The sequence below is a fragment of the Trachurus trachurus genome (genome assembly GCF_905171665.1).
Source record: "Trachurus trachurus genome assembly, chromosome: 21".
Lineage (NCBI taxonomy): Eukaryota > Metazoa > Chordata > Actinopteri > Carangiformes > Carangidae > Trachurus > Trachurus trachurus.
Window position 1 is genome coordinate 15037145 of NC_139899.1, and position 25709 is coordinate 15062853.

Here is a 25709-nt window from a genome sequence, read left to right on the forward strand (position 1 = left end):
TGTGCAGAAATTACCGCACGTGAATTAAGGAAATTAGGGCAAACTAACATTTCTTCTAAATAGAGGGTGGCACTGAATTATGGAATTGGGCTTTAAGCCACAAGGCTTTAAAGCTGCAACAGTCTGGACTGGACTGGACTGGACTGGACAAGAGGAGTCATAGGGTATAATTTGAAACCACAGTTGGCTCAAATGCAAGTGAAATACAACTTACATACATACAGAATGAGTGTTTGGATGTCAAAGATCCTGAATAATGAACTGTCTCAGCACCAATGGTGTGGAAAAACAAAACTCAAATGTGAGTAATCCAGTGCAGTAAAACAACTATGGGTTTACATGTTGATGGGATGGTGGTGCTCAATGAAAAGTCAGGGACTCACCAAACTCCAACAGAATTCATCTTCTTTGGCACAAGGGCACAGGTATTGGATGACCACAGGTAGGAATCATGTATATATCTATACAAAATCTCATTCCACAGCTGTTGAAATGCACAGTATGAGTACGGACCAGTAGTGAACTGACAGACTGAGTGAGTGAGTGACAGAGGTGCAGTACCATGTCACTACCATGGCTAATAAATGTACCCACTTAACACAGCATCAAGACAAATGAGACAGATAAAATACATTTTTTTCTATTTAATTAATATAAATCACTAATTGATATAAAATGTTAAAGAAATAAAAAAAAAAAAGGCTGAAGTTTGACTTCATTTACTTGACAATGCACGCGTTACGTTAAGACAGTATACAAGCTTTACAGGCTTACTTACAGGCCTCTGGAGAAACAGAGTTCAGCATCATCTAGCAGATATTTTATTTGTTCTTTTAGCATTTGTGTCTGTAAAGCTGAAGAAACAAAACATAGAACAGAATCCATATGTAAAATCCATGGTGATAATACAAAAAGTCTGCGGGAGTACCTTCAGTTGGACAATATATCAGGAAAAGAACAGTGCCATTGACACAGCTGTACAACACAAAATGTTACAGGATTGATGAGATCCCAGGAAACTTGTTCCGACAGCGTTGTAAACAGAGGCGCATGACACAAAAAGTACAACATACCACTTTTGCACTGTTTCAGAAAGTATGCTGAACAAATTGGCAAGTTCAGTTGGCAAGTTGACCTCTTTTCCAAATGAATCCACTGTAAATCAAACAAACAATGTAGTACAATTATAGAGATAAAGTGAAACTGCTAATATGTTCTGACATTTTTTAAACTAAAAAAAAAAAGTGTCAAACAAAATCTGCGGTTCTAACAGAAGCAAGCCTACTCAAATGCCCAGGTAACATTTTCTTCCTTGAAGAACGTTTCTAACAGTGTTATAAGTTGAGTAGATAGTTTCCTATTTCCAAGACCATTGGCAGTCTCAGGAATGCCCGGTAAGCCATCTTTGGATGCCAAAATGTGTCCCGCCAAGTGTTTTAAAATAAATATAGGTCTGTGCCACTATAAGGGCACTGAACCCATCAAAGTCTTTTGTCATCTGAGATTCATCTATGATGGTCCACCCTCTGGATGTCTTCAAAGGCCTTTAGTATATGTCTGCCACTTCTTTCTTGAGGCAGGCTCAAATGTCTGTTTTGATTTTGTCCAGAGAGTTGTCGATCTTTGTGAGAGTCTTTTTGATGCGTAACGCTGTTAATCTGGCTGATGGATTCTGGTACCAGCACTCCTTCATGAGTTTGGCCATGGAGGTTAAAGTCTGAAAATTGATTAGGAGAAATAAATCAATCAATCAGTGTGCCCAATTGTCAACATTAGGGTTTTATTGATATGCTTTTATTTTATTTCTGAATATCAAAAAAGGACTGAGTATTACTTACTGGGTCTGAAAACCATCTGTTTGGGATGTTGGGTCTCTGCTGATCCACGCACACAACCTTCTTCATGTCTTCAAAGCTGGGATCACTTGGGACCACGTCATGGAACGGCGGCTTGTAGTCCTCTACGATGCCTAGAATGAAACAATACATGTGTGAGATCACATCGCTCAAAGCAATGTGCATAGTAAACGACTAACATGAAATGCACCGTGGTGTTTGGAAAGCCGTTTTGTTATTAAATTTGCTCTCAAGTGCAGCTGTGGGACAAATGTGAGGTTACTGTGTTGTGGTTGAAATCAATATCTTAAGTGTTGTTGAAAGCCCGGCTCCTACTATATAGCAATTACCCTGTTTGATAGTGAAGGGAGGAAGTAGGTTTTATTTCACATTAAATGCATCTGGCTTCTCCACAGACCGCAGACTGTGGTTGGGGGCATTTGTATTGAGGCCGTATCTCTATCTTGATAGCAGAAAAGCTTTTGGTAGTCAAAGTTAAAGCAGTGAGTCTGTGTTAATTCTGAAGAAAATACTTGGCACAGTTGATGGAATTAAGGAAATTATATGATTTAAGGACAGGGCTATTCCATCCAACATGTTGTGTAAAACACACTGACCATTGCTGACTGTCCTCCTGGCGATCTCCCACAAGACGAGGCCCAGGGCCCAGATGTCCACCCTCTTGAAGGACTCAAAACAGTCCATCTGGATAGAGTCATCAAGCACCTCCGGAGCCATGTAGCGCTTTGTGCCCACTTTCGGGTTGTTCCCCACGTCTAACTCATTGGTGTCTTGAAAATGCATGACCGCCAGACCTAAGAAGAAAACACAAATAGACTTTGAAAATCCCCGATAGGCTTCAAGATACATACAGTATATGTAAATCACAGGAAAATTCTGTTTTCACTGAGACGTACAGTATCAGTGTTTGTGCATTGGAGGCTTCAAGTTTCCACATCACAATTGTGCAAGCTACATACTCGCTCATAATTGTTTTGTAAACTCAGTCCCTGTGACACATGTCTTCAACTGAGCTTTCAAGTTAAGCAAAGACAAACTTTCCCTTTTCAGCAGATGAATGTGAAAAAACACCATAGTGATATCAAACTTGCAAATACATGATCCTGTGCAGATAACAATAATCAAACCATAATTTGGAGTGGAACACAGCTTCCTATCTCTGACAAGTATAGTGAGGACAAAAGACTCCACTCAAGCGCTACTTGTTCGTTGTAAACAGTCCTGTCCACTCCTCTGCCCATACAGGATGCACCCTGCTATGAGAACAGACCTGGGAGACAAACAACTGCTTCCATGTCTGTCGGACACCAAAATGCGTCATCCAGGCCAGAATTTATAGCATCGAGCTTGTAAACATATCAAGCTGTTGTCGAGTTGTGGCTCATACCTGAATTAGTTTTTATTCAAGTATCTGCAAATGGAACATTGGTGTATTAGATGAAGTGGTCTGAGAGTTCTGCCAAATGTGTTTTTGGTTAAGGGCTGGTTGGTCCATTAAGCAGTGGTTGTTCTTCCTAAATTAACAACAAATATGGCAAAAGCATGGTAACAGCCATAATACTGCAGATGCAGCTCTTACACAACGTCCATGGACAACAACATTGAGTGAACCTCCTCTGCAGCTCTAATGTAGCTAAATTATCTCACACTTAGGGTGAAAAACTTTGTATGAGCACTTTTTATTGTGAATTATTATCTTGTTAATTCATTTTTTAATTTCCCCAAAATCTGGTATGACATAATTTGCATTTGCTTTGGAAATGTGTGGATCTCCTCTAGAGTTACGTGGGATCACATTTGATCAAGACATCGAAAGAAAAAAAAAAGTAGTTAAACCTATCAAATGGATATGTTAGTATTCTCACCAAGGTCAGCAATGCAGCACTGTCCATTCTTTTTAACCAATATATTTTTGCTCTTGAGGTCTCGGTGGGCGATGGCCGGTTTGCCCTGTGTGCCGAAGATCTCAACATGGAGATGCACCAAGCCACTTGCGATGGACAGCGCCATGCGGAGGCAGCTGGACGCATCGAGGGTGCTGAGCTGAAGGTAGTCGTACAAGGAGCCCATCTCATGGAAGTGAGTGATCAGCCACAGCTGAGTGCTGGAGTTCCTCGAGGTCATGTCTGAAGCTATGAAGCCTATGTTGAGAGAAAAACACCAATTAATCAAAGATTTTAATCAGTAATAGGACCATACAGAATAATTCATATATGTCTAAAAAAGTATTTTACACTTTTAAACAAGTGATAAATGTATTTGTGTCTGATTAGCAAATCGTAATACATGTACACTAAGACAACATAAATTATCTTTACACATGTAGAAGTTGTATTATATTTAGGAATAAACTGGTTTTAAGTTTTTAGCTACTGCTCTCATCTCACAGATGAAGTGACATGAAAACAACCACCATGTTTGTTGAGCTCTGCTACAGCCACTATCACAGCTTGTTAAACCTGATGGCAGGTGATAAGCCACATACCGAGGATGTTCTCATGTCTCAGCAGGACTGTGTTGTAGATCTCGGTCTCTCTGAACCAGGACTTCTCGTCTCTGGAGGAGAAGATTTTGACAGCGACACACTCTCCCTGCCACTGACCCCTCCACACTTCACCGTAACGGCCCTTACCTGGCAGGCAAAGACATGGAAGAAGAAAATTAGCACAGACAGGATGATGCTCAGAAAAGAAACAGCACCCAAATTTTATGTGGGTGCTGTTGTCTTCAAGATGAAGGATTGGATATAATTTTAAGGTTAAGGTTTAAATCCACAAAAAATCCCCACAACAACACATTTAAAAACACAGTACATACATGATGTACAGGAGAGCATAAAAAAATGATCAGATTAAACATGTGCTACCACAAATACAGGGTTCATACTGTAACAGAAAACAGAAAACGGCTGAAAAAAGCCTCTGTTATGTGTAAAAGTTGCCAATAGTGCCAGAATTACCATAATTTAAATTAAACTCTACAGCACTACAGGAGCTTTTTAGCCTCTTTTCGCTCATCATCTCTCTCTAGGGACCAGTTGTGATAAAAATAAAAAAAAATAGCTGTGATAGGGTTCAGTGTAGGCCAATTGCCCTGTTTAAATGGCAGACAAAGTTACTGAGTGCCTGGTGAAGGAGGCCAAACACTGAGCAGCTACAAACCCAGACAACAGATATCTGTGTCAGACGTCAAAGGAAACAAGGAGGAGTAAAAGGAGAGTGGGTTTTCGGAATTTATGTCATTTTATAATTATATGTTGGCAAGAAACATGATCCTAAATGAATGTTGCCACAGATGTGTCCGCTTGATGAGTACATAGCTTGTGAACATGTTCAATCTTTACAACTTGCAGGTGATGATCTGGTGTCTGAGAAAAAAAGTCCTCTATTTTGTTGCCCCTCTAGTGGCCATAAATTAATGGCAGCGGATATAACTGAGTTGCTTCCAGACTCTCTGAGAACATGCCAAGAACTGAAGCAGTGCAAGTGTTGTAAACAATGAGTTAACCTCTAATTTCAAAACGAGCGACCTAACCTTGAACACTGATAACTATGGCAACATGTTTATTCATGTAAAAATATGTTCGCCGTTTGTAACATTTTCTGTGACACATAACAAACTACAACCAATCTCTTAAGTACAAATCTGTGCAATCTCAGCTCAGGGGACTTCACTGCTGAAACTGTTGCTCATTTATTCTGGCTCAATGTCAGAATATCCTCGCTGTTTTGCAAGTTTTAAATTGAATGTTTTCTTGCAGATAAAGTGCTTGTTTTGCTTGTATTGGATGATCTATGAAAATGAAACATTCTCACAGCAGAGAGAGTGTAGCGGTATCAGTGTCAGTGTGAAGCAGAAAATCCAGTTTGAAGGATTATCACACAATGAGACACAACATATGAGGTCATACTCCTTCAAGGAAAAAAAATTAAAGTCTGGTAAGTTACTGTGGTTTTAATAGTTCTGCTGTTCTGTCAATATATATGACCTTAAACAAACTGTATTTGAATGTGAGGCTGTGTGTTGCCAAATGCTGCTCCTCTGAGCCAGGGCCACTTTTCTTGTTGGACTAAACTGCGTTTTTTTAGTAAGAACCCCACTCGCCCCCCCCTGCCGCTTAGCACAGTGGGAGTGCCTCATTGAAATGAATGAGGACGCAATGGTGTTGTAAATATGAAAACAGCTTTTACCAGGAGGACACTTACCCACACACTCATTGAGTGTAATTTGTCTCGCAACAGTTCTCTGAACAAGGAATGGGAGTCCTGAGCCGCTGCCCGAGGTGCAGGAATGATCCAACAAATCCTGGGAACGGGAAAAAACAGAAACAAAGAGTAAAGGGCTTGTGTATTTGCATTTGTGTGCATATTTGCGAGTGAGCCATCTGAATGAAAAAACCTTCCCAAAGGAACCGCACAGCCTAAAAATGATGAAATAAGGAACATGTGGGACTCAAATAATACTAATACAAGCAGGCCTCCTTTGATGTGGCACCCACATGGGACGGAGGAGGGTAAAGCTGTGTGTAGATCAGGATATTGTGTGTGCATGTGGGTGTGTGTTTGTGTGTGTCAGTGGTGGAGGTGCAGAGTGCCCCCTGCTGAGTAAACAACAGAAGTGCCACCCCCCTCCCTGGTGACTGGTGTGGGCGCTGGAGATTTTATCTAATCCGAGGGCCAGACTCCAAAACAGGCGCAATGCTGCTAAGCCTTTTATTTTTATCTCGGCTAGAAGACATGCAGCGTGCCGGCGCCGACACAGGAGGGCAGCACACAGCAACAGAGTTCGCATCTGCTCAGCAAAAACAAACGTCTAAACTAGGAGGGGGAAGGTTGAAGATTGAGAACAACAAGAGAAGAGTGATGCCTCAGATAAACAGATGCATAATGCAAAAGGCTGCCTGGGAGACAATTTGGAATCACAACAGAGGAATGCGAGACAGAGGCCGTAAAATGAATGAAGAGTTAGACTGCGGAGAGGTTTAATCCCTCTCTCTGGTACAGGAGGATTGTTTTTAGGGAGAGTATATTTGGGCCAGGCCGTTAAGCAGCAGAATGCAATCACAACGCTGCAATATCATTATAATCAGAGACAACTTCTGGGCAGCAGGCTGCTGAGGGACAAGCACATGTGTTTCAGTCTGATCTGCTTTTCACAGCCACATCACTGTTGCTAATAACCATTCTCATCATGTTGCCAAGCACTTTTTAATTATGCTGAAACAAACATTCTGTGGCTCCATATTTGGGCCTTTCATTGCCAAGTGTGTTGATGGACTTTGGAAACAGCTTGAGAGGGAGCCAAACTCAGCAATTTCTCTCTCTGACACACACACACACACACACACACCCCTAAAAGATCATACTTTCACAGTTGGACATTATATTTACACGTTTCCTAATTAAAGATGAATTGGGTTTGAAGGGTGTAGACATGGTTACTAAAGAATATTTTATTTCACCTGACACCTGAAGACGTTAAGTTCAAAAATGTGCGCAAAACACTTTCAAAAGTTGAAGGTTGTACGCTTTAGAGGATGCAGAATCAAGATATGGACGTTAACAGTCTTGTATTTTGTCAGGGCACAAGCTAGACAGTGAGCACACAACTTCATTACATCGTGTGTGTGAGCCAGTGAATGTGCTGGGTCGTCTCTCAGACTAAACGCTAACCACAGGACTCCACCTAAACTCTGGATCCGTTTAGTCGGGCCTCAAAACATAAACCACTCCGCACAAAACTCAATGTCCATGGTTAAGTGGAGGGAAAATAAATAGCAAGAAGACATTCCTCTAACAGACTGGGAAAATGACTGAAAATGCAAAACAAGTTTTCTAAGCTAAGTTTTTTGCTATTTTTTCTAATTCCAGAGCACCCCCTCCCTCCCACACACACACACACACACGTTCATGCAATTACAGCCTCTGTGCATTGCTGTAAATGTTTTTTACATAACAATTACCAAACACTATCTTTGAGATTATGATCTGTGAAGTACATAGTGTCAAACAGTACTCTGCACTAAGTGAATTAAATCATTGTCAATCAATCTAACCACTACAACACATTGGGGCTTAAACTTTAGGCATTAAGTTCCCACAGTGTATCTTAGCTATCATTTCAAAAATATTTACTGACATAAAACAGACAGGAGTTAATTAACTTTTCTGCCCTCTAATTAGAGTGCTTGATGTGATTTAAAGTTGGTGCATTATGCAGCCAGGTAGTATAATCATGTCAGAATAGAGCCATCAGCACATGAAAAGGCGATTAACATAACAACAGCCCAGGTGTTTGGTTTCATTTGAATTTGCTTTGAGGTATTCTCTCATTATTTGCTTTAAAGAACAATAACTATGGTGGAAAACCTAAGGGTTGGTATTCTAAATGGTTTTAGAGAAAGGCTAACTTGACAACACTTTGAATCATCTAAGGTTTGTCTTCAGTTCAGGTTTGTAACATAACAACGTTTGGTGGCAGCGTATAACAATACACTCTTGATTGCAGTGTCACCCTTGATGACACATCTGGATGAAAAGAGGAAAACGGTGCCATTATGTATCATCTTGTTGTAGATAGTGATTAAATGTGTACACACAACTGGCACAAGTCCCCACTAATCCAGCATCTGAGTTCTGTAAATTCACACAGCACAGATTTAGAGGGGAGGGGGTTTCCATCTTATCTCTGGTATTGATGCACAACATTTGCAATTCAATTCAGAGTGACTTAAAAGACACTTAGGTGTCCCTCGACCACCCAGAATCAAAACAACAAGAGGGATTCTGCCGTCACTTTTTTAAACGACTGACAGCATCCTCTTCTTCCCAAAAACATCCACTACTCACCGCCAGAGTGCTCTCCCCCACGTTTGATGCTATAAGGCCGTCGATAGTTCCGTACTCGGCATCTCGCGATGTTAATCTCTCCATTTGGTTGTGGTGGATGCGTCTAAACACCAGGATAGCGATAGCAGAGAGGACGACGAGGACGATGATGGGCGCCACGATGACAATAGCCAGTGTGGTCACACTGTAATTTGGCAGCTCGTCGGCTGTGAGGGTAGAGAAAAAAATTACAAAGTGAGTGTCTATCAAAATATCAATCAGGTCATAGTTGTGGATGGGTTTTACAACAAGTAAAGTAAATAAGTAAAGTAAAGCTTGTTGCTTCGAGTACAAAGAGACAGCAGTGACAATAAGAACAAAGCAGTGATACAAGAGGAGGAGATCATGATTACACACGCCGACGAGGAAAAAAAAACCTCTTCTCGACTGTAACTTTTAATCTCTGACTAGACATCACATGCTGAGGCTTGTCCACAGACAATTCACAGGTCTGCAGCAGACGTTGTGAAGAAAGCAGTTCGCGGGTGGAGGTGCAGGGCTGCACGCATATAACACATACATTCATGAGCACACACACACAGTCTGCCTGAGGAACTGACCACCATTCACACTTTCCAAACATTCCTGGGGACAGAATGCTCAGCTCCGCCTGGAGCACAGACAACGATCCCCTTTTCTCAACTTGCATAATGAACTCTTTCTCCCAAATACACATAACTAATAACACACTCTATTTGACTCAAACACATAAGAAGGGATGCATTTCCATTTTTTACACAATTATTATATTTGCAGCAAAGTGACAAAACTATGGAAGTCCACAGCACAGGGCGGCAGTGTTTGCAAAATAATATTTTGTAATTTAATACGGAATTGCAAAGTGTATCCAGCTGGTGCCTCAAGTAAGTTAATGTATTTTGTACATTTTATTCGCTGCAGATCTAATTCTCAAACATAGAACCAAAGAGACACAGTTATTTTAGGTTTAAATATTAATTTATTAGAATACATTATTAACTTCCTACTGCTGTAGGGAGAAAAGTAAAAGGGAAGAGGCATTTAAAAAAGGGCAACAATGGCTCTGTGTATAGATGCCTGCCTCTCTCCTTCATCCCCAGGTGGCTTCACCCTCTGGGCTCTTGTCAGCCAGCTCTGACAGCCTCACAGAGGACAGGTGGGAAGTGGACCATGACTAAATAATATTCAAAACCTCCCTCTAGTTGCCCACTGTCTCCCTCCATTTGTGTTTCATGAGGTGCCAGGAGTGTGACCACACAGAGGTGTAACTCGGGTCAACAGAAACCATCCAGAACAGCCGTGGCAGACAATTTTACAGCCGATGGCGTTGCTCTCTCAGTAGAGAATGATGGAAGCAGGTGAATCTATTACTTTGTCTAAAGGCGAACCGATGTAGTCATTCATATTCTGAATAGACGAAATCTAAGCAGCTCAATTTGGTAAAAAGAGTTCAACATTGAAATCAACAGATGGAGCTCTTGGGCATCTTTGTTAGAACAGCACAGAAAGAGTTACACATACAAACTGCATTTGTGTTGCGTTCTGGGTAATGTAGTGCTGTACCTCTGACAGGCAGCTCCACGGTGCTGTTCATGTTGCACAGGGGCCCGTGGCAGCACTCCACTATTTGGTCTCTGGAAGGTGGGGTTTTGCAGGTCAACGTGCTCTGCTCATAAATGTTAAAGCAGCCTTTCTGGTACACCAGGGAGCCGGAGTTGACAGTCACAGAGGAGAAACACTGGTGGCCCATGCAGCGGTGGCCTGTTGCACATGAGTTGCCTTCACACACACACTCGTGCTCCTGTTTGTGCGGGGGCTTCACTTCCTCTTCTGCAAAAGATTCAGAAAAAGAAAAAGACATGAATGGTTGAGTCGGGTTAGTCTCGCGTAGCCAGACCTCTCCATCTCCATAGCACTGGAGAATGATCTGACTGCATTCATTATTATTCTGCCACAGGGGGAAAAACACACCAGCTTGTTTTTCTTTAAACCAAATCACAATAACCTTGGGTGATGCTGAACAACAGTGCCTCCACAAAACAGTGTCAGTGGAGACTTGTTTTGGTGAAATATCTGCATGTGAATATGCAAGCACTGTCATTAAATATTAAATAAATCGGATAATTCCCTGCAGAATAAAATGAAAAATAAATAAATATTATAAAAAATTATTATTATAAAAATTATTATTAAAATACTGAAACAGGACATATGTCAACTGGGTGATTCCATTCCTACTTATAAATAAGATAAACATACTTTCAGAATCGGTGCCCCTAGAGGTGAAGACAGATATTTTCTCACCCATATCTGGATCTTTGACTGCAGGGTTTTCACCTGATCCTCCATTATCATAACTAAAGGGAGCAGTACCTAGACCATCTCTCTGCGTGTGCCCTCGCTAAGCTCACTGCAGATGATTTTTTTTTTTCCTTAACGGCTGGGCAAACACTCAAGAAAGTCCCTGCTCGACAGCAAATGTTGTAAACATACACAGTACTGTGTAGATATTTACAACAATTCACTGGAGGAGCCAAGCAGATGTGTCTTATTGCACAATCCAACTGGTCATAAGAACCTGCCATTTTCAGTGTGTAGGGGTGCTAGCTCAGAGATTACTGTTGTTGTTTCCAGAAGTGAAGGGGATTCTGAAAACGGTAATACAAAGAGAGTGGAAAGGGAGGTGAGCAGCAGGCTTATAACCACAGTCTGTGTCCAGTGAGCTGAACTACTATAAACATGACTGTTGCTTTTATAGTGTTCATGTTCAAATATAGTTTTGTCATAAAAGCTCGCCTCAACTTTTGCACAGTCTTAGGTAACAGAAGGTCTATCGTGAACAGTGGCCAAGAGAAATGTGTACAGTGTGTACAAAGTCACCTTTCCCGGGAGCTTGCACAGTGACGTTCATGTTACACAGATGGCCCTGGCAGCACTTGACAACATGGGCCGATGAGGGTGGCATGGCACAGGTGGCTCTGCCCTCCTCGTCGTCCCTCAGGCAGCCCTTCTGTTGGACGGCCACCCCATCAATCATCTTCAGGGAGGAGAAACATTGCTGCCCTGTGCAGCGATGGTCACGCTCACACGCGCCGCCCTCGCACACACACTCCTGGTCTCTGAGGACTGGTCTGCCAGCAGACGGTTCTACATCTGATAAGAAGAAACGGAGATATGGGGGGGAAACCCATTAGAGCAATAGCATTAGTATCCCATTAAATTAAATGGCATTCACTCAGGTCAGAAAACAGCCAGGTTTCAAATGTCTTTGTCGGCCAGTTACTGAAGAGGCCCCTCAACTCTAAATGCATCTGAACATTTTTCTGCTTTAATATGCAACACTTTTTAATTTGAAATGAGTTGTTTTAGACATATTTAATCAATTCAGGTCTTTACTATGTATTAATTAAATACATAATGTGATCTTATCTTATATGCCACTGTATATTTTCCTGTTGTTTATTTACATAGAAAGAATATTTGCATTATTATGCTGTTATTGATTGCCCCAGTCCTAATGGAAATACAACTTGGTATAGTCTACAGGGATGGTTCTTGGGCAGTTGCGGGGTATGTGAAATTATTTCACAGATTGATATTGGACTTGTTAATGAAGTTCTTCAAAGTGGTCACCTGCAGAAAATAGTTCCCCAACCTGAGGCAAAAAAAAGCTGAGTCACAAAATATGGGAAAATGTAAAAGATTGTTTAGATAGTAATATTATTCTCCATTCGTCTGTATTTTACAAAGACTGAGTGATGAGTTTAAGGACGTATTTTCTTGGGACTGACAATGAAAGTCCTTCACAAGTTTAGGCAAGGTATTTTTAACACAGTGTTGTGACGCCTATACCTCACCTTTCACCGGAGCCTGCAACGTGACGTTCATGTTACACAAATCCCCATAGCAGCACTCTACCACCAGCTCAGGGGATGGTGGGCTTCCACAAGGCGGGGACCCTTCATCGTTACCCACAATGCAACCCTTTTGAAGGACTGATGCCCCTTGCAGTATTGAGAGAGAGGTGAAGCACTGCTGGCCTGAACACTGATCCCCACTGCTGCAGGACGATCCGATACACAAACACACAGAGTTTCTCACACTGTTGTCCCCTGTGAAAGGAAAAAAAAAGCAATAATGGAGAAAATCAGAATTCATCCCAGAAAAGATGTGCCATCCATCCATCCATCCATCCATCCATCCATCCATGTGCCTTTCCAGGACTCCCATCAGGGTGTAGAAACATCTCAAAGATGATCAGGAGAAATGGAGGTAACCTAAGCTTAGTTTCAATTGTCGCAGCAAAATGTCAGAATTATTATGTCAATGTGATATATTTCAGTTTATCCTAGTGGATGGATGGATGGAAGGATGGAAGAATGGATGGATGGATGGATGGATAGAATGAGTAGGCATGGGGACAAGTGTGGCTCGCCAGTCTTAAAAAAACTACACTTTCCACTGCATTCCACCACCACTGCAGTTGTTTAAAATAACACTGAGAGACAGCAGATGAGAGGGAGACAGACCGAGGAGGGGTGGTGACAGGGAAGAAAAAAAATGTGTGAATGTTTGGTCTGTGCATGTATGAGACTTGGGGGGGGGGGGCAGAGGAAGACAAAGAGGCTGTGTGTACGTTAACTTGAGTAAAAGGAGAACGTGGGATCATAACACATCCTTAACACACCTTTCCAGCTACTGCATGTACTTCAAACCCCCTGCGACAGCCTGTGACCTACTGTAATCTTGTCCTTTTGCAGTAACAAAACTGATGGCTCCACAACAGATAACTCCCTTTAGCTTTAGCTTTTCTTTGAAGACCGATGAGCGTGAGAGAAGCTGTATTTTTTTGGAGAAGTGATGTGAGACGTTAGGAGAGGGTGAGGCTTACCTTCCAAGCTGGAACAGGGAAGGACCAGGATGATCATGACCAAAAGAAACATGTCCCCAGCTGTCATTGTAGACCTAGAGGAGGGGGGAAAAAGAAAAACACAATAAACACCAAGCCTTCATTGTGATAAAAAAAAAAGTTCATGATAATTAGTTCTGGCTATTGATAAATATCTGTGAATACAAAGAACAATAAAGGTTGGCGACTTTTGTATTGACACATTTGGATGCCTTTTGTGTTTCTGCAAACAGTCCAAGACAGAGAGACACAGACGGATAACAACAAGATTAGCTGTCGACCTAAGCATATTAGAGAAAGCAATTTTACAGAGGGAGACCTTTTCTTGTTTTTCAGAAAAAGAGTCAACACCAAGTTTAAAATGCTCAAGTAAAGTGGGTCTCATGCCTTCCTGTTGTCCTGGCAACAAGGCATTGACTGGCAAGCAATGGGGAGACTGGTGCTCTCCTATTGGCTGTGCCTCTGTGCGTGCAAGTGTGTGTGCACTGATGTCTGCTTGTGTGCGTGTGTGTGTGTTGGAGGGACAGGCTGCTTGGCAGTGAGGGGAGAGGAGCAGACAGACGTGAGAAGGAGGAGGAGGAGGAAGGAGGAGGAGGAGGAGGATGAGAAAGGGGAGCAGGGAGAAGGAGTGTGGGTGCCCGAATACTATCGTTTAGAGACTTGGAGACAGTCTAATCCTTCAATATTTAATGTGTCTGCAGAAACGTCAACATACGGTGTGCAGCTATGTTTGTTTGTTTTATCCAGAGACAGATTTGAACAGACCACCAGTTTAACTCACACTGTCACACTGTAAACTCCAGGGGGGGGGGAAGAAAAAAATCCCTCCAAACTACCCATTTCCTAAAGATAATATGTGAGTTTTGCGGGAACGTCATAGCTTGGAGCGTCCCCGGTTTGTGCCATGCTAAGCACCAGGGGCCGTTATCTTGGCAGCGTGTGTGCGCGCCTGAGTGCATCTGTGCCACCGATAAATACCCCCCCCCTCTCCCGCCCACCTCCAAGCCTTTGTGCCCGTCTCCCAGACATAAATGATTAAGCATGTAATGTTAGCATTAGCCCAACAGCGGCGTCTGTGCAGGCCACTCACACACAGACCACATGCTGCTCCTTTAATCAGAGCACAAAACAGAGGCTGCCACACAGAGATAATCGGGAGCTCTGTCTGCTTCCCTGAGAGGGGAGCGGCGATGGGGGCAGGGAACGGGCAGGAGGGCACGAGGAAGGCAGAGGGAGGTATATAGCCCAGGGGGCAACTGGGGGACAGTGGGTCAGAGAGGGGCAGAGAACAGGGCCGGTGTGGAGGAGACATGCGGGGGCCAGAGTGGAGTGGAGTGGAGTGGAGTGGGGTGGGCTGCGACGGCGAGGTAGGGCTAAAAGAAGAGAAGTGGGACAAGGAGGTGTCTGGTGTCAGCACCCGGGGGACAGCGGGAAGAAGGGCACCATGCTGGCGGGAGACTGTCGGCTGGGCCACGGTGAAGCCTGGGGGGTTAGTGGGGGGTGGGGGGTGGCGGCCCAGAGGAAACGGGACAAAGAGATAAGCGGAGGAATAAGAGACAATAGTCTGGAGCCCTTTTCTTGAACCAGACGGGACAAGTTTTGCCTGACTAGTTATCCCACTATTGACTCATATATCATTCATGTAGAAGGAAAACAAAGCGCGCCACGTCCTGGCTCGTACCCTGCTGACAGATCAATAACTCTCCTCAATTAACTAAGTAGAGCATGTCACATGGCTCCACTTACTGCCTCCAATTAGTGTAGGTAAATAACTCGCTGTGGTTTTGTTTACATTTACTCGAGAAAAAGGCCCTCGACGGGCCACTGAAATTATCTGTCTCGATTCATCTCTCCCACGCAGACGCTTTGTCTTAAACAGGCTTTCATAAGCAGCGAGCCGCACCGCGCCGCGCCGACGGCCAAGAACTCAAGCACACACAGAGAATATCTCACTGCAAAACCTGAGGGCCCCTTTTCAGACTCCTGGTTTACCAACATGTGTGTTCACATACCGATGCAGCTGAATGCACGTAAACTTTGAAGTACGTATTTCTATTTACTGTGCCTGCATGGTAAACAGAAACTACTCCCACATCTAGCAAACACAAGAGGCGTGGCTATAGCCGGTCTCATATGACATCAAGGTAGCCATCGGCTTTTGCTTGATGAATACGCAGCCAGTGCTAGTCCTGATACTGGAAACCACAGAGGGGATTCTTGGGAAGGAGAGAAGCCAGGCTAGCATCTGCAGAACCGATTGCGATCTGAGCAGTCAACTTTATGGCGCTATGAATGTGTGTGTGTGTATGTTGCAGCCCTCTATCCCTGCGTATTGAATTCTCTGGCAGTGCTCTGCAGTGTGTGTTCACAGTGCTGACATCCTGCCAAGGGTGTGCTCTCATTTCCCCCCCTCTATCTGTCTCAATCCCCATCTTTCCTTTTATTCTCTCTTCCTATATCCTCTGATGTGGTGTTGTAATAGGAAGCCAGTATGAATACCACATGGTAATTATAACTTGATATATTTCCACCGTCTTTATTGCTGTTGGAACTAATAACGAAACAGATTGTATGAAACTATTATACGGAACAAAACTCCACCAAAACACTTGAAAAGGATGGCCTGATTTTAACACGTATGAAAAACAATGAGTTGTTTGTTTAACCATCTGTTATGATCGTGATCCCTTCCTTTTGACTCTCCTTCAGTCTGTGAAGGAGAGTCACTTCATTTTGGCTTCCACGCCCGAGTGTGCTGAGCTACTATTTTGCAGTGGTAGACACAAATTCAAGTACAGCAATAATGTACAATTTTAAGTAGTTGTGCTTGAATAACCCAGCCAGCTCCCAGTAATAGCAACAAAACAATACAACATATCCCTGAATGTATGCATGAAAGGGGTCATTCTGCATAATCAGCTCTCGTACTTTGGGTTTCTAAGTGTATTTTGTCAAAATGTATTGTTGATATCTCTTCATTTAAAGGGCTTAGAATTAGATTTACAACAAAACTCAACATTAGTGTTGCAGATTATAGTTTAGAGTATGTGTGTGTATGTATCATGGAGCAGCGGAATGAAGTAATGCTGAACATAGTATTTCTTCAAGACTGGTAAGTAAACAGTTATTAACGCTAATGTGGTCTGTGTAGCAATAGAAAAACTGGCATATGGTGCCTTCAAGTGAAATTCTGAGTGCAGGACTTATTTCAAATTGACCATTTTGTGTGTGTTTATGCTTTTACTTCAGTAAAAAAAAAAAAAATCTAAAAACTTTTCCCACCACAGGTATTTTGTACGATATCAATCCTCTGAGATGCGTAAGCACCGACCTAATGCACGGCAACATAAAGACTACATTGAGTTCAACACAAAGAGGCCAAAGTGTGTATAACCGCAAGAGAAATAGTTGAAACAGACTTGACCCAGTGAAAAGTATGTTAGACTTGACTCCTGCTGAGCGCTGCTAGCGGGACTTGAAAGTGATCCTACATATCAAGGCTCCCATTTTTGTGACGTCACATTTCCTCCCCAGACTCTTTCCAGTGATCCGGCTCCAGAGGGCTATCCACACACAAGCACTTCTCTAAGGAGTTGAGCAGAGCTTTAAGTGATTAGAGGTTGATGATTAAACATGCCACTCAAATGCTGTGATTGATACAACTGAAACCAAAAAAAAGAGGAGGCATATAGACAATTTTGTTGGTTCAAATACATCGGTAAAACGAGTACACATTTCAATGTACAACTGCATCATTAAATTTAGATTATAACTTGATATTTCATTACCATTTGTTGTTTTTTTAGGTGGTATTTTAAAAATGATTCAACAACAAACAAAACATATTAGTCTCGCTGGATGCTCTATTATTTTGGTCTGTTTTGTATTCAGGTCAGGACGAAGGAGAGAATGACAAAACACTACTCTGTCTGATGAGCATGGTGTATCACTAGGTTGAGGAGGGAGGAGGCTGGAAGCCCTGCAGGAGCTGCTGAGTCATCATGCTGGCAAAGAGGGAGACGAGAGGTGGAATCTGTGTCTGAGCTGGCAGGCTGGCACAGTTACCATGGCACAAATAGCCCAGGCACCGAGGAAACTGCAGCAAACTGCAGGGCGGCGAGGGAAGAAACAGGCAGAGACTAGGGCAATGCGGAGCCTGCTGTTCCCTGTCCCCGTCCCCGACCCAGACCCAGACAGCCAAAGTGCCAGCATGCCATCAGGGACACACAGATGGTTCTCTCCTAGGTGGATGTGGGTGTAATACAGACCTGAGGGCGAAAGTCGTCCTCTTTGCAGCAGCCCACATTCATATTCACACTACAGCACAGCAAATCAACACATTTACCTCAGTCTAAAAAGCCCTCTCTGCCTACAGTCAATCCAAACAACGTTTCTGTTCACTAAAACTGCACTGAAAGAAAGAATACACAACCATAACCTAATCTACACTTAATACAGCTGCTCTTACGACTGAGTAGAATGTAAAACTATAATGAATGTACCTTCGGAAAGAAGGCTGCAGACTAATGATTCAGACATCAGTGATCAGTTTTGGGTTTTTTTTTATTATACTTCTACAATAGCAAATCATTTTAGGTCACGTTTGATGAGTCCTGCTGTCTAGGATGCCTGTCATCTCGTGGCAGCCTTGTTGTGTCGCTGGCATTTGGCTTAGGGCTCCTAGGCTGTGAGATATCAGCAATCTTGCAGGTTCACTGCATGTCACACTGTGCAAGATGGCTCTAATAAAGTCTTGGTAGCAAATCTGTGTCAGGCTGTACAATATCATTTTTGAAGGATGTCAGGTTGTGTGATGAATGTCTGGTGAAATGTAGGTCTATGATGTAAAAAAAAAAGAAAAGAGACACGACAACAACTCACATCGTCTACACAAAAAAAATCACTCTGGCCTGAACAATGGCATGTTTCTTTTATTAAAAGAATGACACTTCCTATGTTGCATAGGCCGGTCTATTGTGCATCATTATGTGCAACGTTCTGAATTGCGGTTTAGTGTTTAGTGGACAAAGTAGCTTAATAGACCCGCTGTGAGACCTAATTTCCACCTGCAAAGTTTGCATCAATTGCTCAGGCTGGACTAGGAACGACAACCTAACCTTGTGCATCATCGCATCTCTGTAAGAATGGCTCCCCATGTGCCACAACTGCAGTACTTCAGTTCACACAAAATAAAACAAAAACATGCTCAAATTACTTTGAGAAATTATATAATATAATATGAAAACGACTCCACAATGGCCTCATTCGTTTGTACATTGTTTTTGCAACCAAGGCAAACATCTGTGCTTCATTATTTCTCAAGTTATTACAGTTTATTTATCTGATGTGCAAAGCTCATAACTAGAGAATTAATGAAGCAAAAATGTTTGTTTTTCGTTGCACAAAAGATGTGCAAATGAATGAGTCACTACTTTGAAGTCATCTGGGTGTTAATTGGGGTGCTGAGGTCTATGCCAAATATGTAATGTAATATAGAGGGTTGTTGTTGTTTTATCTCTCTTGCCTGTGCAAGCGTACAAAAACAAAGCACAGTGGTGTGATTAATATACTGATCATATGGGGGTGCCAAGCTCAAAGAGGTACATGCTTAGACTAAACTGGTGGAACTGTGTGCTGTAGACTGGAACAGTTAATCTATTCATATTTGAGCATTTCATTCTTCAGGATATATTACTACAGCCATCTGGACCTCCAGAGCCACTATAGTGTCAAAAGCTAATAGCGATTTAATACACACACCACAGAGCAAACATGAATAACCCTATTCATAACAATTCCAAGGTCATTTCACAATATTTCTCGATTAACTGGCCCCATGTTTTGTGGTTATGGACAAAAACGTTTTAGCCCTGAATGTCAGGTATTATATTGAAAGCAACACTGTAACGATGTGAGTTCAGTGTAGCGCTGTGATCTCGTCTGGACGGTGTTAACAAGTCAAGTGTAACGCAGGTTGACCCTATCTTAATATTTTAAGTCATACACTACTGCGATTGTGTGTAAAAAGATGTATGGCTCCACTGATGGGAAAGCAAAGCTCATTAACCTTTAGAAACAGACCTGAGTGGCCAACGGCCCTCATCAAATGGGTGATGAAAGGAGGACTTCTTTGGCCCCCTGGAATAGTTTGTGGAATCTGCAGAGCCCCATCAGGTCGAGCCAGGCTTCATCTCTCGGGGCCCTACAGTATCTGAGCAGCTGCTTTCTTTCACAATGTGAGGAATGTACTCAAATGCAAATGCCCCCTGCTTATTTTCAATTCTCACTCACACATTCATTGTGGTAGGCAATAGCATAGCAGGTTTTTGTTCCTTGGATACAGTGCAACCCAGGGTGCGCACACACACACAAACGCACACACCCACCCACACTCTCACACACCCACAGTGTATTCAGCCAAGATCAAATGTAATCAGAGACAATAGTTGCTTTTTCTTCCTGCTGTAGTCCCACCCTGTCATCTACCTCTGCACCAGCGACAGCACTCGGACAAACTCAGACACTCGGCGAGGCTGAGACAAGTGTTTTTGAGTATGATTGATGGCTTTTGTTTCTCCTGAAAGTCTGTGACAAAAGTTTGATTTGTTTGTAGACAGGACTAGATCGCCCCAGGGTAATAGTTGTGAGAGACGGCTGAACACAGAAACAAAGACTGAAGGTGTGGGAGAGTCGAGCGCACAATAGTTGTTCTGTGTAATGATCATGTAAAACATCACCTGCAAAAAAAGCTTCAGCAAACACACTTGGAGAATTTTTTTTGTGGTTCTCACATGGTGGCTTTTACCGTGGCTACGTGAAGTCTCGTGAGATAGCATCGCGAAGATACTATCACCGAGTGGCGTTACGCAATGGTCGCCATAGCAATTATATGTTCATTTTCACACAGCCATCAAAACATTCGAAAACAGCCAATTCAAACAGCGTCTTAATGGCCCTGAGGTGTATTTGCCAACAGAGGAATGCACAAACATTCTCCCTCCGAAACGACCATCTCACAAAGTTCACTGCCTCGGGGTGAAACGTTTCTCAAAAGGACACTCTGATTTGTATCACAGTACACCCTTTAAACACATTTCCCTCCTTGTAAAACAAGTAAATTAAGCAAACAGACCAAAAGAACGGTGTGTGCTGATGATACTCAACGCTAAGGGAGAATACCGGTAGTTAGCCTGAAGTGATTCTGCTCCAGGTTTGCTAGAGACAGAGCTCCAAGAGTCAGGGTGGGGGGTGGGGGGGGGGGGTGGACAGGACAACCCTCGCCGTCTGACCCCCACACACATCAACCCAAGCACTCGCTACTGTGATGATAATCACTCAGCAAACAGATTGCATCAAAACAATGAATGTGTATACAGCCCTATGTGCTGCTGTAGCACGACTGACCCGGGCCATTACATCCTGCTGCCAATGGGAGTCTTTTATGGCCGTGAGTTTCCTGGTCTTCAAGAGAGGAGAGAGACTTCTAAAGAAAAAGAGCAGTAATGAACACTTTCTCACAAGCTGACCTGAATACAAACACAACCTTTCCAGTTTCTTTTTTAAGCAAAGCTGCCCCTGAATAAAAATTTTGTTTCAGCTTCTTACGTGTAAATATTTGCTATTTTTCCCCGCATCCCGCCCTCCCAACAGGACCCCCAACAAGAGATTCAAGTTGTAGTTCCAAAATCCATTATTTAGCCTCATGTTTATTTTAGTCGAAAGGACCTATAATACACATCTAATGCGTTGCTATCGTTTCATTACATTCATTACAATGCATTTCTCCTCTCCTCTCCCCCTCGCTCCTCTCACACACCCCGTCCACTGTGCTTCCGGATCTCCTGCCCCGGTTGACATCGCCATGAGCGGACATCTTGGTCCGAGCGGTCCAGTTGGAGCCCTCCACCCGAAGCACCCAGTAAGAAGCTGCAAGACAGGTTGACCGAATGGTGCTATTCTCCCTCTGCCATCTGATTTTTAAATACCAGCGCTCACCCCCATATGGACCAAAAACAGATCACATGAATGCAGTGCAGGCTTCGGAGGTAGAATCGCGGATGTGCGTGTCTTTCAGAATAAAATCCAAGTTTAGGAAAATGAGAAAAAAAAAATTCCCTCATTATAAACGTTTATATAACTTAGTTTGGAGCCTAAATCGAAATCTGGGCAGCCACACTGGCCAGGCCCTACTTTGCTGTCAAAACCAATGAATGACTTAAATGTTGTAAATGCTCCATTTGGCTAAAGCACAGGGAAACAGACTGGACTAGCTGTGCCATCATATCAGAACTACTTCAGTTTACGACCCCACGACCCCAGAGATGAAACAGATTATTTTCAATTCACAGACAAAGTGCCCACACAACATAAGAGCCTGGGAGTAGGAATGAGATCAGAAGGAGGCAGCAACTGAAACAAAGCCATAACTTTCCCCCCCTAACAGCTGAGCGAGAAGACAAGAGCACTGAAGCGAGTGAAGGGCTCATAAAATGTGTATTGCAGACAGTCTCCAGTGCAGTCTGGGGTTAGCATGGAGAGAGGAGAGGAGCCACGAGCACTGCAGATCTGTGTGTGTGTGTGTGTCTGTGTGTGTGTGCATCTGTGCAGACAGCAGTGTCTCGTCTCCCTTGTCTCTGTCTCTGCTGGTCTTCATCCACATTTGAACAGAAAATAGGGGGGATCAATACGTCTGTGCGACGCCACCAAAAGGAAAGAGCAAGCTCCTCGAACAGCAAACACTGAAACAAGGCTAAAAATCTGGCAGATACACAGGCGGTCTTTTATCTCATTCTCTTTCTCCCTCTAACTTCCCGTGTCCTGCTGAGACTGCAGTGCCCGCGAGTCCCAGACAGCGCTTCTCATCGTGATATGTTTGGGCTACATAAGGCTGATGATTATTAAAAGGCTCAAGGATTTTTTGACTAAAAATAACACTGCAGACAGAGGGCCCCTTTCTAAAAAGCTGGACACGAGCATAGAGTAGAAGCAAATTCAACCCACATGCTGTGTTCCTCTGCAGCCTGCTGCCTCATCTGATGCCAGGTCTGTTGCTAGTCAAACTTTCTAGTAAGTCAGCATTCACACACATACACATATGGCAAAAAGCTGAAGCACTATAGCTGAGGGTCGGTCTGGTACTCAGATGCTAGACTTCAAGCCAAATCCTGCTCCTTTTCTATCCTCTCCCCTCCTTCTTCCTGCCCCCCTCCCTCCTTTTCTTCTCTAACTTGAGGAGCCACCTACGTGGAAAAGCAATGAGCCTGAGACTCTTGCTCAGACTTGAAGCACTCTATCTTGGTCTCATAACTGCAGTTCTCTTGTTAATGACAGACTGTGTAACCTGATTCCACACACACATATGCATATACACACACACACACTCACCACCCAACCCCCAAACACTCTCGGAGGGTTTTTTGGAGTGAGCGCTTCCCTCTCCCTCCACTTGCATATTGTTCCAACCCAAACTGCCAGCTGCTTCTGACAGCCAAATTACTGTGCACCGAGAAATGATTGCTATCGGAGCCCCTCCCTACCCTAACACAGCACCACAAGCCCCTTGCCCGACGCTTTATGAAATACTCAGACCTCTGTGGGGAAAATTGTACACTTTATGGTCATCACAAAGAACAACTACAGGCATGCACCAATGTAGAGGCCAAGATATGTTCGGCCAAAGAATGTGGAAAAATATAGGAAAATCAAAAAAAAAAGAAAATGTTACAAAAAGAAAAAAGTTTCAAGACTGGAGAAGCTGCTTGATGAATTCACCGTATGCCTCTTGGACACAGACTTCAGATGGAAAAATCCTGACACTGGCCAAGACACCCCAAACCAGTTCCATTGTTGGGAATGCATTGTTAGCCTCAAGAGACACTGATAACCTCCTCACTGGTTGAGGAATAAGTTACCACAGATCGTCTCTAAAGACAATGGCACAAAGTCAAATCCAAACAATAACATTGTTGTAGACCAAGAGGCGAGGAGAAGGAGGAGACAATACCACAATTGGGTGGGTGCATGTTACCTCAGCTAAAAGGAATAGGATCCTCAAGATCCCCTTAGAGCTGAACCCTATCTGGGCTCCCCAGACCGACTGACGTCCTTTTATCTGACCACTATCAGCTAGACTTGGCGATGCGGACCGCTGGGAAGGCAAGGCGTAGGCGCCCACAAAGACAGAGACGGGACCTGAGACTGGTCATCTTGTTGGGTTACATTGTCCAGATCGTCAACAAACCCACAGTCACCAAATGTAACAAGTAACCTCAACTGTGAACCCTTTAACCTTATCACAGCCTCTTCTACTCTATACAATACTTAAAGCAACACAAAATCGATACCAACTAATGTCTATCTCTAACCCCATTTATAATTCAACAATTGTATTACAGCCTCAACTGGTGGGGTCCAGATTAATTTTGAGTGGCTAATCCGAGTAGATTAAATCTCCCATGCCAGACTCTACTACTGTACAAGCTTGACAACCATATTGTCATGGATATAGACATAATAGTGGTCAACTGAATGGTTTAGGCGTGTCACCTCGATTGCATCTCAAAATTAAAAGGACCTTGGCTATGCTACATTCACTAACACAGCATGCAACATAAGAAAAAACTAATACACAATCGAGAACTCCCAAGACAGTTGAACTACTTGAGAGGGGGGGAAAAAACTGATTAGTATGTGGGAATGTAATTTTGTGGAAGCCAATGAGTTGATTCTGGGGAAGAACACTCCTCTTGTGTGAGACATTCCCGTTCACACGTCTTTTAATCTGCACAATTATCTCTGTTTTCAGATGGCATTAACACCTTAGTAATGAAGTTTGCACCTTCTCATCAGCAGGTTTACTGGCTTTACATCTGACTGGCCCCTGCAATCTTATCACACACCGTTTCCTGTCTGGTATGATTGTTGTTCCACAGCATGGAAAAGCACGTCAACAATTTTGTTTAACTCTTCTGTTAGAAAGAACTACATTGGTATGCCCCCTCCCCTCCCCTCCCCACCCCACAGCCGAGACAAGTAGCCTAGTTCAAAATTAAACCACAGATAATTGCAAGCCATAGTATGCGTTCACAAATGCCCCCCACCCCCCTGCAGGACTGCAATTGTGATGTTAAAAGTGCTCAGCATGAGATGATGAGACACACACGATCACGCAGGAACGACCCTCCCAACGACTGTTTGCATGACAATATGCTCCAAGTCACAAGTTCTTGCAAGGTTGTGAGCCTGGTTTGATTGTTAAATTGAAATTACAACCATTGAAAAGTCGCAGTGTTAAACAAGTGACTTTTTTTTTTTGCAGTCTTCTGGCCTGGTGCTCATCATCATCATCATCATAAATCAACAAAATAACCAAAAACACCTCTCTGACGCGATCGTTTAAACATGATAGAATATCCAACAACCCCCCTATGAAATCATATTTCTAACAGATGAGCGTATTAGGGTTTTGTTTACACAGCCTGAGCTGAAAAACATGTAGACTAAATAAAATATGTTAGACTGCAGTAGGCTACCAAAAAACAAACCAAGATTTTAAGGAAGAAAAGGCTCGGGAGGGGAGGGGAGGGGGGGCTGGATTTCTTAGCAGAGCACGTCACGAAGCTTTTCCCTACAAATCAGCAAACTTCTCCACGTCTACGAAATATCCTCACCCACATTGAGATAAAAGCGGCTAATTACAGTCTGGTTAAAACGTACATCATTAGTAGAGGATAGAGATTTAACTTACCTTGAGGGTTATTTGTCAAAGTGCTTTTTTGTAAGGGCTCGGTTACTGGCACAGGTCGAACTATTCTGCCATCTCCCGAGAATTCACCGACAATACCCGATTTGTTTTCCAAAGTCTGAAAAGCAGAGGCTACATGACGCCAACATTATCGTCGGCCGCTCGCTCGCTAATAATAAAAAAAAAAAGTGATAAATTCACTCGAGGTTTGACTTTAGGAGAGATAAAAAATGAAGATACATTTTGTTACGTTGTCCGCCTTCACACATTAGCGCCGTCTGAGCTTCACAACTCGTAGAGCTACGGAGGGAAAAAGCCAGGATTGGAGGAGGAAG

General features: G+C 43.1%; 1 protein-coding gene across 1 annotated transcript; it reads right to left on the reverse strand.

Annotated features, from left to right (window-relative positions):
- Positions 1 to 706: 706 nt before the first annotated feature.
- On the reverse strand, positions 707 to 25709 carry LOC311004555 (activin receptor type-1-like). The gene is made up of 12 exons (XM_083996666.1): positions 25378 to 25709; positions 13614 to 13687; positions 12580 to 12834; positions 11603 to 11875; positions 10286 to 10552; positions 8705 to 8910; positions 6062 to 6161; positions 4342 to 4488; positions 3722 to 3997; positions 2453 to 2650; positions 1839 to 1969; positions 707 to 1717 (listed from the first exon to the last, which is right to left on the reverse strand). Exons 2-12 carry the CDS (start codon positions 13678 to 13680, stop codon positions 1583 to 1585), a joined length of 2055 nt encoding a protein of 684 aa, XP_083852792.1. The 5' UTR covers positions 13681 to 13687; positions 25378 to 25709; the 3' UTR covers positions 707 to 1582.